Below are 18,597 nucleotides of genomic sequence, written 5' to 3'. Positions count from 1 at the left end.
ATAAGCACTAGCGCTCAGCAAATAAATTAAATGCATTAAACAGTTTATGAACATGGATATTTTCTGATGATAATCGATGTCTTTGAAAAATACCGAAGGTAGTTAAAATACGGCCACACTCAAATGTCGGTAGGTGTCTTTGCTTAGTCGAGACACTATCATCAAGAAATATTAGGTTGGTGTCCCCGCTATCTCATCGATAACTAGTACTCTCCAATCAGAACTGTTATCGATAGCCCTCGGGGACACCTGTTTGGCCATCCCTGGTCCGCTGCTGTTGCTATCGATTTTTGGCATCGAGTACAAGTGCAACAACAATGTTTGCGTTTACTTTTCGCTTTAAGCCGTAGAAAACCCCTTGAAAACAAATAAAAAGGCGGCGAGGCTGCTTAATAACAAGAAAAGGGTGCACAGAACAAGTCGAGTAACAGCGGAACAACACCACCGGAAGCGCGAAAGTAAACGCCAAATCGGAAATCCGAAAAGTGAATCAGAATTTTTCCAGCTCACACACACACACACACACACACAGCCGCACGCCCCGCAACACACATGCAAGCGCACGGAACCAGTCGTGTTGTTGCCGTTGTTGTTGTAGTAGTAAATAAGTGCAAGTGAAGAAGAGGAAGCAGAAGCTGCGATCGGAAAATTAAGCGAAAATCGTGGAAAAGCGGGCAGGGGCGGGGGAAAGTGGGGTGGAAAGTGGAAAGGCTGCTAGCACGCTTCGCTGGCCGCGCGACAGCAGAACGCCAGTCAAGCGCCAAGAGCCATTAGCGTAGAACCCCCTTTGCAGCTGGAGCGGCACAAGAAAGCAATTTTCTGGTAGCAGTGGCAGAAACAGAAATAATTGCTCGAAATCTTCGGAGCGACGGCGACAATTAGCCGGAATCGGAATGGAGCTGAAAGTTTGGGTCGAGGGCATCCAGCGGATCGTGTGCGGCGTTACAGTGAACACCACATGTCAGGTACAGTGAGTCACAGATGGGGTCAACATAATAGCTCTATATCATAAATTAAGAAAACATAGCATCAGCAGAATCATAAACTTCTGAAATAATAAAGAAATTTATATTTCTATATATATATTAACCCTTTAATATAAACAACAATTTTTAACTTTTATTTTTCCTACAAAAATTCAAATAATATCTAAAGAATTTGCTATTTTTATGAGCAAACGTCGAAAAACAAGGTTTCCTTTAAAAAACAGTTTTTGAAATCTATGTTTCAATACTTCCTTAATCATTAAACACAATTTATTTTAAATGCCAATAAATAAAACCACTAAAGTAGCAATACCTCATCTAAACTCAAAGCCATAGTGCTATTATTGTGTCATCAACTGTATAATATAACCCCTATATTATTGATTTTTCCCTAATTAACCTCTTATTTCCCACAGGATGTGGTCTTTGCCCTGGCCCATGCCACTGGGAAGGTCGGCAGATTCACTTTAATCGAAAGGTGGCGTAATAACGAACGCCACTTGGCCCCCAACGAGAATCCCATGAAGCTGCTGCTCAAGTGGGGCGAGTATGCAAATGATGTGCAGTTTATATTACAACGATCCGAGAACAAAACGCAGCAGCAGCAGACACAACAACAGCAGCAGCAGCAGCAGCAAAACAACAATAATAACAACAACTACGCTGTGATGACAACGAAAAAGCCGCTGGGCACGAACAATAATAACAATAATAAGCCAGCGCCCACCTTGCAAAAGCAAAAGTCGAACGTCGAACTCAGCTACCGCACAAAGGAATTGAAAAAGAGTTTTGGGTGGGTGGTTTTTATACAATAACTGATTCTAGAACACAGAGCTACCCTTAAAACCAATACTTACTATAAATAACACACTAATAACGATTATTTCTTGCAGCGGCTACGATGCCAAACAGTTTGACAATATAGGAATAGTCAAAGGGATTCCTCAGCAGCAGCCACCGGTTTCAGGAGCCCCAGTGAGCCCAGCAGCGGTTCCACAGGAGCAGCTGCCACCGCAGGATAACAACAATGTAGCACCTCTAGTGCCTAAGCATGAAAAGTCACTATCGAATCCCTTGGACATGACCAGCACGGGCAGCAATCCACCAACTTCTGCCAATGGCTACAACGACTTCTACAACAACAATAGCAGCAGTAACCATATCTACAGCCAGCTAAGCAAATCCAGCAACGAACTGCGACGCGCCAGTCCCAACGAGATGTACTACAACAATAATAACAACATTGTCAATAACAACAATAACTCACCGGAGCTGTATAAGCAAACCCCGACGATTTCCGCAAACGGTGCGCTAGTTCCACCTCCATATCGTGATCCGCCGCCGCCGAGGAACAGCCCTATGTGCCAGGGCCAACGCTTGCCCAGCAGCAATGCGGACACCATGTCCAATGCCTCCTCCTCGACGAATCCGTTCCTCAGCGACTACGATCAGCACAGCAACCATAACAATAACAATAATAGCCAGGCCATGGAGGAGGGCGAGACCATGTTCCAGGCCACGCAGTACAACGATTTGCTGCAGCTCATCAAGTTTCAGCGCGAGAAGATTACAGCCCAGCAAATGGAATTGCAAAAGGTAAAAATATTTACTAATGTACAATGATTTCAGGTACTAAACATTCCCTATGAATACCTTAGTTTGATACGGAAATCGTTTATTTGGAGAGCAAAGAACGCGACCACGCCCACGAGCTGGAGGCCATTTCTCGTGAGATTTCCAAAGCGGATCAAATCTTTCGTCAGGGCAGTGAACAGCTGCAGACGCTGCAGTACGTGGAGGAGGAGAACGAACTGGTCAAGCAGCAGGAGAAGACCCTGAAGTCGGAAATAGCCCTGCTCCGATCCAAGCTGGCCAACTGCGAGACTGAGCTGCTGCAATGCAAGAACAAGATGCGCCTGCTCATGGATGACATAGAACTGGAACAGCAACAGCAGCAGCAGACAAATAGGTGAGGAAAATTGTTTATATTTCATTTAGCCAAATCTTTTTACACTCCCCGACTATTGTAGGCAAACAGTGGAGCGTGACTTCCTAATGGAAATGGAGCGGATACAGAGCGAAATTGACCAGGCCCTGCACAACACCGACACTTCGAACAAGTCGACGGACAACTTGAAGAAGGAGCTGCTGATGATCGAGCATGCCATTGCCGAGAAGAAGCGGCAGGTGGAGCAGCTGGTCAACGAAATGAAGGAGGTGAACCTGCAAAGTCTGACTGTGACCACCACGGAGGAGATCAAGCACCTGTTGGAGGGACCCAACAAGCAGGGCAGCAGTCGGCGGATCATCGGTTCGCCCCGGCAACTAGAAACGGCTGTTCCAACCAGTAAAAATCCTCACGGCGTCTGGGTCTAGAGCGCACAACCTCCTTAGGCATCGAAACTATTTTTCTAAACATATTCATCCTCCAACCAATAATGTTTTTGGGAACAAAATTGATGAACATATCTTGAATGCATAATGGAGTTGACACGAATCGAATTCCATATGAATATCACAATTTTACACAATATTCTATACAAATTTACAATTGTTAACGTGCTTTTAGTATGTTTACATTCCAACCACCCTCTTATGGATCTCTCAATGCAATGATAAATGTTACAAATTTGCGAACACAAGCCACATGTCTCCACATTCCGCACTGCACTTTGTATTTTAATGTAGTTAATGAGTCCATAATCACGTGCCCCTAATTTTAATTTTGTGTGCTATACTTTTGTTTAATTTTTGTTGCTAGTCTACATGTTAACAAAAACCCTTTTCAATCTCTACAATTCGCCATTAGTTGTTAATTCTTACAATGAACTTAAATTGTTGCAATAATTCGAAAGTATCGTAACTTGAATCGCCTTTTTATCAGATAAGTAGTGCACTTAGTGATTTGTCTCCCACAGAATAATTCATTATAGAATTCACAATTCGAATTACACAAAAACTAAAGTACTTAGCAATTAGCGCAGCTTTAAACAGAAAAAAACAAATTACAAATTAGCAATGCTTTGTTAAAAAGTTTCACTTTTAAAGTGCTTAGCCTTAGCCAGCGGAACTGGAAGCATAGGACCGAAAAGGTGTCACGCATTATTATATGACTCTTATTTGGTAGGTTTAAAGCATAAAACTAATTCTGTATTATGTTTTTAATTAGCAATATTTAATATTTACACAAATTGATAGTGAGCCACACAAAAACACCAACCGAAATGCAATTTATCGAATAATATACACTACTATGAACATTAAACTAAAAAGGTTTTAGAACAAATTCTAATTGCATTATATCTAATTAGCTAATAAATACATTTTTATGATTTATTTCTTTAAAACTCGAACAAGATGATTTGTGTTTACTGTTTAGGGAGTTGGGGAACTAAAAAGTTAAACATTTCCCTAAGGATTTGATAAAATTTTTATGAAATATTTAAGGAAACTGCACAAAAATGAAGTCAGCGCTGGGACTTGAACCCAGGACCACTCTGAGCTCCTGAAAACCGCAGCATTTGAAACCCAACGGTCAGCCGAAGTCCTTTGGCACCCGAAGCTGCTCGGTTGATTTTCCTCTGCGGAGGATAACAAAATCAGCAACACTTGCTGCCACCAGCTTCAGTTGGCCGCTGTGCGTGGACGCGTTTGGTCCTTTTATCCTGGTCGATTTCCGTCGCCCTTGAAACACTCCTTTCCTGGAGAAGCGCGCGCGACTTTCGATTTAAAAACGAAAACGAAAAGAAAAGAAAAGTGTTGCCCACTTAACGGGTCAGTGAAAGTGGCCCGAAAGGAATAAAGAGGCGAAGGAGCACACATTTGAATGGTCTGTTTTGGGGCCGTGCTATCGCATTGACACAATCTGCAAAGTGGTCGAGGGAGCATTAAGTGGCCCGGCAGCAAACGCTCCCTTTTTATGGCCCTCTTCCACACCAAATGCTGTTCAATTGCGATGATTGCGATAATGAGAGTCCCAGTTTCGGTTTAGGGATCATGCATCGCCGAGACAATGTGACCTTTTGCGGAAATTATGATTTGTCTCCGGCTGACCTTGAGGCCTCCGGGGAGGCGCGACCCCGCCCCCCGGATTCAATTAGGCGAAATTTAATCAGCCCGAGATGAAATGTCGCGGAAAAAGGCCCCCCTCGAATATTGCCGGTCACATATTGCACTTTCACTTGGGGACATATTTATAACCTTCAGTCGGGCTTAATGTCTTGCATAAATCAGGAAGTAAAAGTGGCTACTTAAAAATAGAACCACATGAGGGCAGCCAAATTATTCCTTTTCCGTCTCGGAACTGAAATTATTCATCTCGATTTGTGAAACTCAGCGGGGGAGATATACAAAGCCAAGGTTTATGACTTTTTCTTGAAGGAATAGGAACTAATCAAAATGTGTTGTATTAAAGCTAAAAGCTTTCAGATATGTGATCTAATTTTGTATTTATTTTAAAACCACTTGGAAAAATTGCAAAATCTTGTTCTATTGATTTTCTTACTTTTGCTTGATTGAAACCAAAAGAAATATTAGAAAAAGCCCTCCGAAAACTGCCACTAACTTTAGTCCCTCTGCGAAACCCAAGCCCGTCGTCTGCCAAAATAGCGCTTTATGCATATTTTTTATGGACATCAAATCAATTTTATCCAGCGCTGAAATCGAAACCCCACCAAGTGGAAAGCACTTGCCATCCAAAATATTAATTTTGAACCCCCCTCCCGGCCGCGGCACCAGCATCCTCCTCCTTCCGCTCCAGCTGCTGTCTAATCCTGGCACTTAAAACTCTTCTCCACGAGCTGTGAACATTAGCCAAATGAAGTGACAAGAAATTAACAAAACAAAAACAAAAAAAGAGGGAGCGATATAAGAAATAATAATATAAGAACCCAATGAGTCAGCAGCGCATCGGTTGTTGCTGCGAGTGGGGGCGTGCCCGGAGTGGGAATTGAGTGCTCCTAATGATGAACTCGGTCAAGGAGCCAGTGCAGCCACGCTGGCCAAGTAATTAGATAAGCGAGCGTGGAAAACAGGACCGAGCCGATAAATCGCCATCGCAATGGTCTACGGGAGGAGCATCGCCGTAGGCGTCGGCCTGATGACCATCGTCCTTCTGCTCGCCGCCGGGATATTCTACTTGAGTCTGGGTGAGTAATACCCAGTCGAAACTTAAAATTCCGAAATTATCCAAAATCTCTTAGAACAGAGGTGCGCCAAAAATCATTTTCTACAATTATTAATTTTAATTTTAATCAATAAAAATGTTCTATAACTTTTTCATCGCTTCAATTATTTATACTTCTTTCCAAGTTCTGGGTTCCTAACCCATTAAAATCGTAGTTCCTGATACTTTAATTTCAAATTTATATTTTGATATTATTAATATTTAAGTTTTTGTAATTTTTTAAATATTGTAATACTAAGGAATGTATAAAATTATAGTAATGTATATATATATCCTAAAAACCACTTCAAAATAATTATCCCAAGATGCTTATGCTAATGAGTATATCCCTTTCGAATCGCCAAATTAAATATCCCAAGTGGCTGCGTTGCTGCCTTCTGGCCAAACAAAAACCAAAATCAAATTCCAAGCTGCAAAATGGCCATAAATTTTCTACTCAAAAGTATTTGAAAGTAATTTGTTGTATAATACGATAAAAAATCAGGCAACAACAAACAACAGGGTGGCAAAAACAACAAACGGCTGACCATAAAAAAATAAATACGAGTACGGAGCAAACTTTGTCCTGGGCACAAAACAATTTTCGCACATCCCCTAGACAAGCGAATGTATTAATATATATCTGGGCCTGTGCTCCCGAATGTTTTGGTTCCTCGTTGGAGGCTTTTATCTTGTTTTACGAGTATCAATATCGAGAAATTCGCGCTGCTTTTTGCTGCCTCAATATTATATTATTTTTTATGCCAATTTGCGTATTGATTTGCCATACCAGCCGGGAAACAGGCAAAACATGTTTGATTTATGCCCTTTTGTCGCCTCGGTTTCCAAGCACATGCACCAGGAAAAATTATCCATCTGCCGGAGAGCATTTGTCCGGCTTAGGTTTAAATCAGCCGGAGAAAGATGGACTTAAAGAGGGGGAAACGGGCAGCCGGATGTGTGTTAACATGTGTCCTTGTCAGAGACACAATCGAAGTCTCCGCCTAATGCACAATGCTTTTGTGTGAGCACAAGCCCTCCCCAATGAAGTTACATATTTATTCCTTTAGGAAATACAGCCAGAAATGAATCCATGCAGTTGGGTATTTAACTAAAGAATGTGCATAAGCAATTTGACAGGGAATTTACGTAAAAGACTTGACACTTGACAGGTTCATTTACATTTTCACTTTCACTCTAACATATTTTTGACATGGTTAATTAAAGCAGTCCTTACTTAATATCTTTATTTACTTAATGCCAAAGCGGGCCAAGAGAAATCCTTCTGCGAGATAAATTAGACAACCACACCTAAAAATAAAATATGTCTCTGACGCAATCCTTGCAATTGGATTAAAAGCTCCTCAAGGTGCTCAACTTTCACTTTTATTCGCTCATTTGTCCAACGCACTATGTTCCAAATTCTGCACAGAGTCTCCCGTCGCGGCACCCAAACAAATCATAAAAATGATAAAATGCAAAACAAAAATGTCATTCCGTTTTACGACAATTACGCAAAAAGTTGTAGGCATTCAGGCAGAAAAAAGTGCCAGGATAAATTAAATCTAAGGGTAAGAAATGGAAGTTATTTCGACCATCAATTGTTGAAAGTCAGTTGAACTTTTAGAGTTAAATTAGCTCAAATTTCGATTCATGTTGTTAGGTTCAATGCTTGAAAAAACATATTGTTAACAAGGCAAGCATCTCAAGAATAAAACAAGAGACAGGACAAACTTTTTTGCACATTAAGTTTAATTGCCATCTCTTGACAAAAAAAAAGACAAACAATAAACTGAAGTACTTTGTTTTATAGAGGGTAAAGGCCCGCAGATTAAGTTGACGTCTTGGGTTTAAAGTTGGCTTGACGGCGATTAGAATAATTACTCATACGTAGCGTGGGCCAAGTTGTTTTGGCAGGCACTTGAAATTATGAATTAACTAAAAATGTATTCAAAATAAATATAGAAATTTACATCCTTTAGAAATACATTAAAAATAATTTAATTTAATTTTTAATTTAATTTTTTAGGTATTTATATACATATCTCAAGGTTTGAAAAAAAGCTATAATTAACTATACTTAAAAACAATACCTAATTCACACGACCAAGAAAAAATTCCAAGAACATTATGGATTGTTACTTTTCCTACATGATATGTTAGACATTTTATTTTGTTTTTGATTTAATGCTAAAAGCATATTGTTTATCGGTACGTATATCTTAAAAAATCCCCTTGAAAAGGGATATGAGAAGTGAAAAAACCATACTGAAATAGCTGAACTGAATCCAAAGTAAATGCAGACCTCTCCGCTGTCCTTGGGTGATAATTAATTTGGGATCTGTTTGTGGTGTTTGGCTCCTCCCCAGGACCCTGCCCCGCGGGCAGCTTCGCCTGCGACAACGGCACGCTGTGCGTTCCAAGGCGCCAGATGTGCGACAATCGCCACGATTGCGCCGACAGCAGCGACGAGAATCCGGTGGAGTGCGGCCTCCTCTACGGAAGCAAGGAGATTGCCGACAAGATTGTGCGTAATGCGATTGAGAGGAAGCAACAGCGCCTAAGCTCCTCCGCCTCGAACTCGAGCAAGGTGGATGTGACACCGCCGGCGGTGCCAAGGAACCAGAGCCTAACTTTAAACATGACTTGTGGTAAGCGGATGACCCGATAATAGTTGTTTTGAAAAGAAATATAATCCCATTAAGAGCGTTTACCAGGAAGAATACTTACTTGAGAGTATTTATAAAGGTTTATTGCAGCACTAAGAATATTTAATATATTTTAGATATCGTCACATATCCCAAAACCTGTCAGTGCGGTCAGCGAACCATCATCTACTGCGGTCGCTATGCTAAGTTGCGTCGGTTTCCCAGGATCAGTTCGGAGGTCACCAATCTGATCATCATCCGCAACAATCTGAGCCTGAGGGACAACATCTTTGCCAACTTGACGCGTCTGCAGAAGCTGTAAGTAAAGAAAATGTTTAATAATTATATATATTAAGGCATACTTTTAAAGTACTTGATTTAAAAATATTTAAGCTCACCTGAGATCCTCCTTTGTTTTCCTCTCCGCAGGACCCTCAAATACAACAACATATCACGTGTCCCGCTGGGCAGCTTCAGTGGCTTATTCCACCTGGAGCGCCTGGAGCTGAGCCACAACAACATCAGCCACCTGCCCCACGACGCGCTCGTGGGCCTGGACAGCCTCCAGTGGCTGTTCCTGGTGAACAACCAGCTGCACCACCTGCCCATGGAGCAGCTCCGACTCTGCCACCGCTTGGAGTGGCTGGTGCTGAGCAGGAACCGCCTCACCCTGCGCAATGAGCAGCTGCCGAAAATCCCGTCGCTCTACGAGGTGTGAGTAAATCGAATTGCTTGTGCTGCTACTCCTCTATTTGCTAGATTAAAAACTGAGGAGAACTCGGGTCGGAGCTCTGGACTTGCAGCTCCGCTGATGTATTCAAGCGTGAAATGCTCCTGAAAGTGGTGGTAATGGTGCACCCCGCTCATTGGGTTACTCGGGTTCCGGTTTCCCACAAGCCGGCAACTGTTGGGCGATTCCCCTTTTAAACTGATACAATGTTGTCAACGTGGTGGCACTCAGTTAGTGTCCGAAGTGTGCGTTTGATGTCCTTTGGTGGCAAATGTTCTGAAGTTCACGCCTTAAAGTTGCAATCTGAGTGTTTTTTGATTGATCATTAAACACTCTTTAAATGCTTACTTTTTAACAGGAAGGTCTACTTAAAAAATCTTTAAATTACCACCGAAATGCAATTATATTGAAGTTCGTCCCTTAAAGTCTTTACATTATGTATCTTTAAGTATTTAAATCTTTTATTAGTGTGAGAGTGGGGCAGCTTGTACTGTTGTACGATGTACGTGTGCCGGCAGAGGCTGAGCAGAGCTATTTCCTATGCTTTAAAAGCATTTTCACAGTAGTAAAAGCTGTGTTTTAAATGGCATTTTCATTACATCTATTAATGGCATTGATTTATTGTATAAAGAACGTCATATCTTGATATCTCAAAGGTTCTTCCCCTAAAGTTTCCAGTAAACCTTAAAGTCTAGTCCCAGCTCCAACTGTGGTTATCTTACATCTGGCCACGAAACATTCCTCACTTGTCCACACAAGCACGCACAAAAGGCTTAGGGCAGTCTTAGAACACTGGCCCAAAAGTATATATACACCAAACTACAGCCTACAGCTTAGCCAGATTGTGGATGCCTGCATAAATATCTCCTTACTTTTACAGATATTTGGATTTCAATCGCATCGAATACATTGGCGAGGAAACTTTTTCCCAATTGGATAATTTACATTTGCTGTAAGTAAAACAATCAACTTTCCCCTTTCTCCCACTTCCATCCAAAAAAAAAAAGAAAAAGAAAAAAGAAGATGCCAGCAAGTGTCGAAAAGTCTATTGAAATATGTTGTACTTAGATTTTATGGGGCGTATGCGTAATTTTTACTCTTCGTTGCATTTCGCTTTCGTCTTCACTGCTTTTTTTCTGTACTTGTTTACTTTGAGAGATTTATGTGGGTTACTTTGTTGCTGAGACAGTGAAAATGGGAGACGGGGCGTTGCGTATACGCACTGTTGACATGACACTGAGCTGGATACGCGGTACTTCGACACCTTTTCACCGTCAAACCAAAGACAATTGAATTTATGCACCAATAACCATAAATTGGCACTTTTATTGTTTACGCAAATAACATATGCTAAACATATATTTAAACGAAGAGTGACAAGGAATAACAAGGCGGAAAATGGAATCTAATAACCGAAGATGGAAATACCCTAGGCAAAACAATTCCTCATTTTAAAAATATTAAATATTTTTAATTATAACTTATCTTTAACTATAATGTTATATGTTTTAGTCTTAGTCAAAGAGGGTATTTTTATATCACTCCTGTGAAAGGGTATACCTGAATAATCCTTAAAACTTATCACTGAAGTCACCTAAACAACTTGAAAGCATTTATCAGAGGTCGCCTCACATGTCGTAGGCCCTCTCTTTTTTCCCTTGAAAATCGCCGCCTGGCGGGGCATACATAATCATTAATTTATGCATCAATAGCTGACAATATAAGTCAATGGGTCGTCTGGGTGCCCGACGCCTAGCTGCTAACTGAAAATAAATCAGTTACACAAATTGCCCAGCGTAAATAAATGTGTTAACCTTTACAGACATTGGGAACGAATGGCAGCCATGAGATTTGGATGGGATAAATTGTGTCGCAATTTTTGTGCCCATCATGGCATCACATGTATTGTCAATTTATTTGGTAATCTCAAGCATATGGGAAGTTGAAGTTAGGTGTTTAAGGGAAATATAAGAGAATATGTGTCTTAATAAATGCATGATGTGTTCTGTAGTCTAAAGTGTGTACCTTAGTAAACATTTTTAAAATATATTTTTTAGGTGCCTAAAAGTATGCAGTAAATAAAGGACATTCGCCTTTCTTAATGAACTCATTCTAGCTCTGAGCTTAAACTTTATTGTTGCATACTTTCAGACACCAAAATAAAATATTTCAAAGCGATTTGTGTGGCACGCCCAAGTACTAAATATAATCTAGGATTTTAATTTTTAACCATTTCTCCCTTCCCTTCACAGAGATCTCCAGCACAACCTCATCACCCACATCCATGGACGAGCCTTTGCGAAGCTAACAAATATGCGAGATATGTGAGTATACAAAAGGGTAGGGAATGAATGCCATTCTGGATTTCTGAAAGTTTAACACCGACACTAAGCATGAATTATGGGCCACAGAGAGTTAATTAGCATAATAATACGAATAATGCGGCGAAACACAAGTAAATGAACTCGAGATCTGGTCAAATAATCAGGACTTCGCAAAAACCGCGGCAGTGTCCGCAAAGTAAATCCTAATTTGGCAAAGGATTTCAATTCCCGCCCCCTCTCCGGACACTCGCTTTGTGATTCAAAATCATATTCTATGATATTAATTTCAGTTCATTAATGCGCAATTACGTATACGAAATGGCGGTCCCTCTGTTTATGAAAACCTAAAGTTGAAAACTTTTGCGCCCACAGACAAATAAATAATAACAAGGGAAAGAAATTTCTGGGGGATGCTTGAGTTCCCTTCAATTGCAATGTTAGAAATATTTTCTTTTATGAACTTGACCACGCCCGCGCTATAAAAAAAGTTTACCCCCTCGGGCCAACTAATCTAACCTTTATAGTCATAGTTTATTATTATGCAAGTTATGGCCAACTCTAAACTAAGCAGGCGAATCTATAAACGGCAGTCGTAAAACGGAAAACAAATTGTTTAGCGCTTTGAGGAAGGAATTTGATGAGCCTCAGACAACATGGCGTATGCTCAATGTTTGATAGGGAAACCCAGTGATGGCTTTAAGCAGGGCTTGTAAAAAGGGAAAAACATCGAAAGCTGTGTGGCTTTCATAACCATATATCAATGGCATATTCAATAAATGTCTCGGGCAACTCTGCATCCATCGTCTAGCATCAAGCTGTGGCCTTAATAAATTTACCAAAACCATCCAGCGCATATACATACATCAGCATATCGAGGATGATAACGGACACACCAGGCTCTCATTCCAACTCTTGACCAGATTGGTTTTAATACAAACATTTCTGTATCTTTGGGACTTTGACTTTTGGTCCACCGCAGCCAGAGCAACAAATAAACAAACATTATTATGGCCAAATAAAAATGCAAATAAATTTGTATTTTATGTGAAAACAATTTCGCCAAAGCCTTGGCCAGTAACTGAAACCGACTGCGAGCCAAGTTGTGGGCCAATAATGAAGGAGTTTATTGAAATCGACTCGGGGCGGTATTCCCCAATCGTCATTGCTTCATTAGATGTTGCCCCTCCTGCCCCTTTTTGGTCTGCGAATCCTTTACGCCTGTTGATGACACCTCTTGCCATCTTACCATAAACCGCCCATCTTGGCAGTACCACCCCCTTTCGAACCCAGATCCATGCAAATAATTCGCCCTTTGTTGGCGTGATAGGAATTTCTCAGCATTCCAGGGAGCTTGTATGGCAAGTGTAAGACTTTTATGGCCACACGGAAAGAAAATACAAATCTATAAAGAACTAAGTCTAGGGAAGTTCCAAACGATATTACTTGGTAATATGTTGTTCAGAAATATATATAACATTTTATAACGAAATTTCTACCTTTTTAAAATATGCTTCTTATTTTCATTCAGTTTCATTCAGTAAGTACTATAATTTTTATAATAGATCTTTGAAAACCGTTCTCCCCTAACATAAATATGCATAAAATGTAGCATACTTCTCTGCACTATAGTCTTTTTCAAATAACCCTTTAATAACATTTGTTAGATTGTTACATACAAAGTGTATTTAAAGTTATTTACTTGTAATTCACTTCTTCTTGTGTGCTCCGATAAAAATAAACTGCACAGAAATTCCTTTGGCCGGCGTATCTGTGTCCGTGTATTTGTATCTATCAGATACGCATCTAAATGCTGCTCATGTATCCTGTCTTCCTCCAGCAATTTCTGCTGATTTGTTTTGTCTCTGGTAACGTATCCCCCAGGGGTTTTCGCGGGGTGGAGACAACGTGGCCATAAAACAAACGAAAGCGAAAATATTTGAGAAATCGCTGCACTAATTTGATTCCTGCTGTCAAGCCACTGAGCCACTGACAGGTCATTACGGAGATTTTTGGATGCTTCCATTTGCTTTAAAGACCCTCAAGTCCTGCATTGTGCACTGGACATGGCCGTGACGTTAATTATGGTCAATAAAGGCCCCGCCGCCCCCGCATTGTTGCAACAAATGCCGCAGTATCTCCGCAGAGCACATTGCCCCAAAAGAATCCACAGCTGAAACGTGTCATTTGCAAGGGAAGCGTAAACGGCTTCATTTGGTTAATATGCACTACCAGTGAAAGGAGGTACTTTGAATCAGTTGACAAGGGAAAAAATAACCAGGGAATAATTGAGATGGGGAATATTAATCAACAAGCTGACAGCATTCCCAACAAACCACATGAAATATTTTAAGTATCTTTTAACTACTCCAAATGTCCGATAAAGATGAACTTTAAGTTGTTCGGAAGAATAAAATCTTTAAAGAATCTTTAATTTGTAAAATATTGTCAGTGCGTCCTTTACGATTTAACTAAATTTTAACCCAGTTATGCTAAACAGGTCAAAGAAAAATATCAGTTTTTCGCCAAAAAACAAAGTTTCTCATTTTGCACCAAAAAATAATCAGTATTTTGGACGAAACAAGAAAAGTAATAGTCAAAAAATGGAATGTCATACCTTGTTGAACTCGTAATAAAATTTCCTATCGATTGGCATTCTCAACTAAAAAATTTTATTTTTGACCTATTTTCGCAAAAAAAGACGATGCTACCCCTTATAAAAAAATAAAAAAAAAACGAAATTTTTAAGTTTTTAGAATTATTCAGCAAATGACTGCGATCAATAATCCAGCTTGTTAGCTGTCCAAAACAGTATGTCTTTTAGATTTCGAAACATTTTTGACCAAGTTACACCAAAAAAGGTCAAAGAAAAATATCAGTTTTTCGCCAAAAAACGAAGTTTCTAATTTTGCACCCAAAAATAATCAGTATTTTGGGCGAAACAAAAAAAGTAATAGTCAAAAAGTGGAATGTCATACCTTGTTGAACTCGTAATAAAATTTCCTATCAATTGACATTCTCAGCAAAATTTTTTTATTTTTGACCTATTTTCGCAAAAAAAGACGATGCTGCCCCTTATAATAAAAGGCAAAATTGGCCAAATTTTTAAGTTCTTAGAAATATTTAGCAAATGACCGCGATAAATTATCTAGCATTCTAGCTGTCCAAAACAGTGCTTCTTGTAGGTTTCGGACAATTTTTGACCAAGTTACACCCAGAAAGATCGAAGGAAATAGTCGGCTACTTAGGCTACTTCGTTTCCTACCCTCGGACTTCCTAGGAAGAGTGTTTGGCCGTCGGTTCGATCCACCCTCCTACATTTGTGATACTTCTCCGCCATGATTTTTCGCTCTTGCACGTAGCGCACAAACACAACTAGAGGCATTTATTTGTCATTTTCTTAAATGCGCAATGACCGCCGTGCCAGCCCTTCATCGTTTACTCAGTCCTTTGGATACTGACGCACTTTCGTGCCCCCCCGAACGGGCCACGCGTAGTGTGTGGCCACTGGAGGATGTGCTCGCCCATGAACAATGGGCATTACTGGGGGCTTATTTGGGAGGCCCGCCACTGAGGGACTGCAACTTGTTGCCTGCCCTCCAGGAGAAATATGTTAATTGTGCTCGTGTGTCGTCGTCGACGTCTGGTTGGGCCGGATATTTATGAAGTTATTAAGTGCGGACTTTTGGGGTGCCCATGGAACCGCCGACAAAATCATGATGCCGGCCGATCCGAGAGGCCTGTCCCTCAATAATTAATTACAAATTTACATATTAAAATTTTGTTGGCCGCAGTAGCCACTTTTCCAACGGCTCAATTTGTGGCCGAGTTAAATATTTAGTTTAAGATTTTCCTCGCCTCGACCACGAAAAATTGCGCTGCAACTTTATAGCCAGCCAGCAATTACCAGCAATCTGTGGCGGCTCCTGGGGATGTGGGCTTGGGTGGGCGTGGGTGTGGGGGTGGCCATTGTCTTTGGGCGACAATCCATAAAAACAAACTGTTAACAGTTGGTGCGCCGGCATTGATTGACCAGACAAGTGCAAGCAATGGAGCTCCGACCAAGAGCTCAACGTCAGTATCCACATCCTCAGCACATAGCACCATCTCCATCGGATTCAGTTCCCTGGATCTCACATCAGATGCTGCAATTCCCATGGACGTGACACGGTGGGACCGAAGCTCCCCTATCCTGACTCCGAGGAAATATTGAAGTTATTATCCCCCTACGCGATAAACATAATAATAAAGCAGAGTAACTTTCGCCACACGGAGGAAAAGAGTCGCCAAAATAGGTCAATAAATTGGTAGTTCCTTAAAGGTTTAGGTAATTCAAGATCTTCAAGTTCAGTTTTAGTGTTTAAAAAAAAACCTTATAATCCTCTAAGCTATTGTTGTATATAACTATAGCAAATGTTAAAAAGATTATTTTTAAGATTAAAAAAAAAAATAAAAACATTTTCTAAGAATGATTTTTAACATAATACTATGTATATATGTATACTATATATTTTATATATATACTATATTTTCTTATTAAAAAATTTAAATAAATTTGTATGGTGCATTGACTTCCAAGAGCAGTTGCACATTTTTGAGTGGTTTCAGGCCACTGTGCCGCATCCTGTCCGCCCTGAATGATGCGCCCTTTGCTGCCAACACATTAAGCCCCGGCCAGTTGCATCTATTCCACACATTGATAGACAATGTTTGCGCTCTGATTTATACTCAGCCAGCTATTAAATACGAATTTTTGTTATTACGCTGCCCAGCGGGATTTTGTTGTGTGACTTTCAAAAGCCCCGGCCAACTTGTTGTGGCTTTGGCTTAAAGCCGCGCAGGGGAGAAAATTGTTTTTTAAGAACTTTTAAAGGCGACAACGTGTGTCTAGCTTTATCAGCCGAAAGCGCGGGGCCATTATGCGCGGCTCACGCGGCGTATGGGTAACCTTATATCTGCGAATAATTCTTAGACGTGCATTTCGTTTTACAGCCGCCTTGTCGGTAATCCCATTAAGGAGTTATCTGGCGAAACATTTCTGCACAACACTCGACTGGAGGCGCTGTGAGTATACTCGAAAAAATATTTCTATTTAGATTTTTAAAAATTAAATATACATTTTTTTATGAATGGTGAAACAAATGCACTAAAAATATGACTTAATTTGATAAATATTTTGTGTACCCACCAGTTCCCTGGCCCAAATGCCCATCCACATCAGTCGCGGCCTAATGGAGCCTCTGAACATATCGTTCCTGAATCTCACGGGCATTCGCTATGATCACATCGACTTTGCGGCCATCAATGCGATGCGCAATCTTAAATACATCATCTACGACCGGTTCTTCTACTGCTCCATGACCCCGCGGGTGAGGATGTGCAAGCCGTCCACCGATGGAGTCAGTTCCTTCCAGGATCTGCTGAGCAAACCCGTGCTCCGCTACTCCGCTTGGGTAATGGCCACCCTTACGATAGCAGGAAATGTTTTGGTGCTTTGGGGACGCTTCATTTACCGGGATGAGAATGTGGCTGTGACGATGGTCATCCGAAATCTCGCCCTGGCTGATATGCTGATGGGGTTCTATTTGGTCACCATTGGGGTGCAGGACTACCGCTACAGGAACGAGTATTACAAGTAAGTTGGAACCCATTCTGTGGATATACAATAGGTTAATTAATGGTATTACAATTATCCAGGGTTGTGCTGGATTGGATTAGCTCATGGCAGTGCACGCTGATTGGCACCCTGGCCGTAAGCTCTTCGGAGGTGTCCATGCTTATCCTGGCCTTCATGTCGCTGGAGCGCTTCTTGCTCATCGCGGATCCCTTCCGTGGTCACCGCAGCATTGGGAGTCGGGTGATGTGGCTGTCGCTGATCTGCATATGGATTACTGGAGTGGGCTTAGCTGTGATACCAGTACTCCTGTGGCGGACAAGCACCCTTCCCTACTACGGATCCTATTCCGGCACCTGTAATACAAGAATTTCTATAAGAAAATGAATCTCCAGAAGTATAGAAATTAATTATTACAGGTTTCCCTCTGCACATTCACGAGGCCTTTCCCATGGGCTGGCTTTACTCGGCGTTTGTTTTCCTGGGCGTCAATCTCCTGCTGCTGGTCATGATTGCCATGCTCTACACGGCCCTACTCATCTCGATATGGCGGACCCGAAGTGCCACTCCGCTGACGCTCTTGGATTGCGAGTTTGCAGTGAGGTTCTTTTTCATCGTGCTGACTGACTTCCTGTGTTGGGTGCCCATAATCGTTATGAAGATCTGGGTGTTCTTCAACTACAATATTTCCGATGACATCTACGCCTGGCTGGTGGTCTTCGTCTTGCCATTGAACTCGGCGGTTAATCCACTCTTGTACACCTTCACCACGCCCAAGTATCGAAATCAAATCTTCCTGCGCGGCTGGAAAAAGATTACCTCTAGAAAGCGAGCGGAGGCGGGCAATGGTAATGTGGCCACCACCACGACGGGCACGGCTACCGGCTCCTCGCAGCATCCGGATGACTCCACAGCTCTGGCCAAGGCCATGCCTTTAGCCCTTACTCTGTCGAACTGAAGGATTTTTGTGGGTGAGATCGAACTTGTATACCATCAGATTTAGCAGCATTTATTTTGTCTATGATATCGAATATCTCTATACGTGTATGTGAATATCTATCCCTATTCGTGTAAGTTAACCAAAAGAAAGTGTGAAATAAATTGAATGTGATATTTGTAAGGCAATTTTGGTGT

General features: G+C 41.2%; 2 protein-coding genes across 2 annotated transcripts; both read left to right on the top strand.

Moving 5' to 3' along the window:
- Positions 1 to 269: 269 nt before the first annotated feature.
- On the top strand, positions 270 to 4,342 carry LOC108026377 (myb-like protein P). Its single transcript, XM_017097298.3, has 5 exons — positions 270 to 965; positions 1,403 to 1,779; positions 1,880 to 2,582; positions 2,645 to 2,955; positions 3,017 to 4,342. The coding sequence occupies exons 1-5, from the start codon at positions 894 to 896 to the stop codon at positions 3,360 to 3,362; spliced, it is 1,809 nt and encodes a 602-aa protein (XP_016952787.1). The 5' UTR covers positions 270 to 893; the 3' UTR covers positions 3,363 to 4,342.
- Positions 4,343 to 5,879: 1,537 nt separating this feature from the next.
- Positions 5,880 to 18,580, top strand: LOC108026003 (relaxin receptor 2). The gene is made up of 10 exons (XM_017096693.3): positions 5,880 to 6,133; positions 8,520 to 8,801; positions 8,936 to 9,116; positions 9,228 to 9,512; positions 10,409 to 10,480; positions 11,781 to 11,852; positions 16,842 to 16,913; positions 17,041 to 17,484; positions 17,547 to 17,821; positions 17,883 to 18,580. Exons 1-10 carry the CDS (start codon positions 6,046 to 6,048, stop codon positions 18,419 to 18,421), a joined length of 2,310 nt encoding a protein of 769 aa, XP_016952182.1. The 5' UTR covers positions 5,880 to 6,045; the 3' UTR covers positions 18,422 to 18,580.
- Positions 18,581 to 18,597: the final 17 nt, after the last annotated feature.

The sequence above is a fragment of the Drosophila biarmipes genome, chromosome 3R, assembly GCF_025231255.1.
Source record: "Drosophila biarmipes strain raj3 chromosome 3R, RU_DBia_V1.1, whole genome shotgun sequence".
Lineage (NCBI taxonomy): Eukaryota > Metazoa > Arthropoda > Insecta > Diptera > Drosophilidae > Drosophila > Drosophila biarmipes.
The sequence above is the reverse complement of the archived record's forward strand: the minus strand, read 5'-3'. Positions and strand labels throughout refer to the sequence as shown.

Bases quoted from the DNA above. Each gene is read 5' to 3' on its own strand.
- LOC108026377 (XM_017097298.3), top strand. From the start codon at position 894: ATGGAGCTGAAAGTTTGGGTCGAGGGCATCCAGCGGATCGTGTGCGGC. The intron at 966-1,402 runs GTACAGTGAGTC...TATTTCCCACAG, and splicing joins CAGTGAACACCACATGTCAG to GATGTGGTCTTTGCCCTGGC. The intron at 2,956-3,016 runs GTGAGGAAAATT...CGACTATTGTAG, and splicing joins CAGCAGCAGCAGACAAATAG to GCAAACAGTGGAGCGTGACT.
- LOC108026003 (XM_017096693.3), top strand. From the start codon at position 6,046: ATGGTCTACGGGAGGAGCATCGCCGTAGGCGTCGGCCTGATGACCATC. The intron at 6,134-8,519 runs GTGAGTAATACC...GCTCCTCCCCAG, and splicing joins GATATTCTACTTGAGTCTGG to GACCCTGCCCCGCGGGCAGC. The intron at 11,853-16,841 runs GTGAGTATACAA...TTCGTTTTACAG, and splicing joins CTAACAAATATGCGAGATAT to CCGCCTTGTCGGTAATCCCA.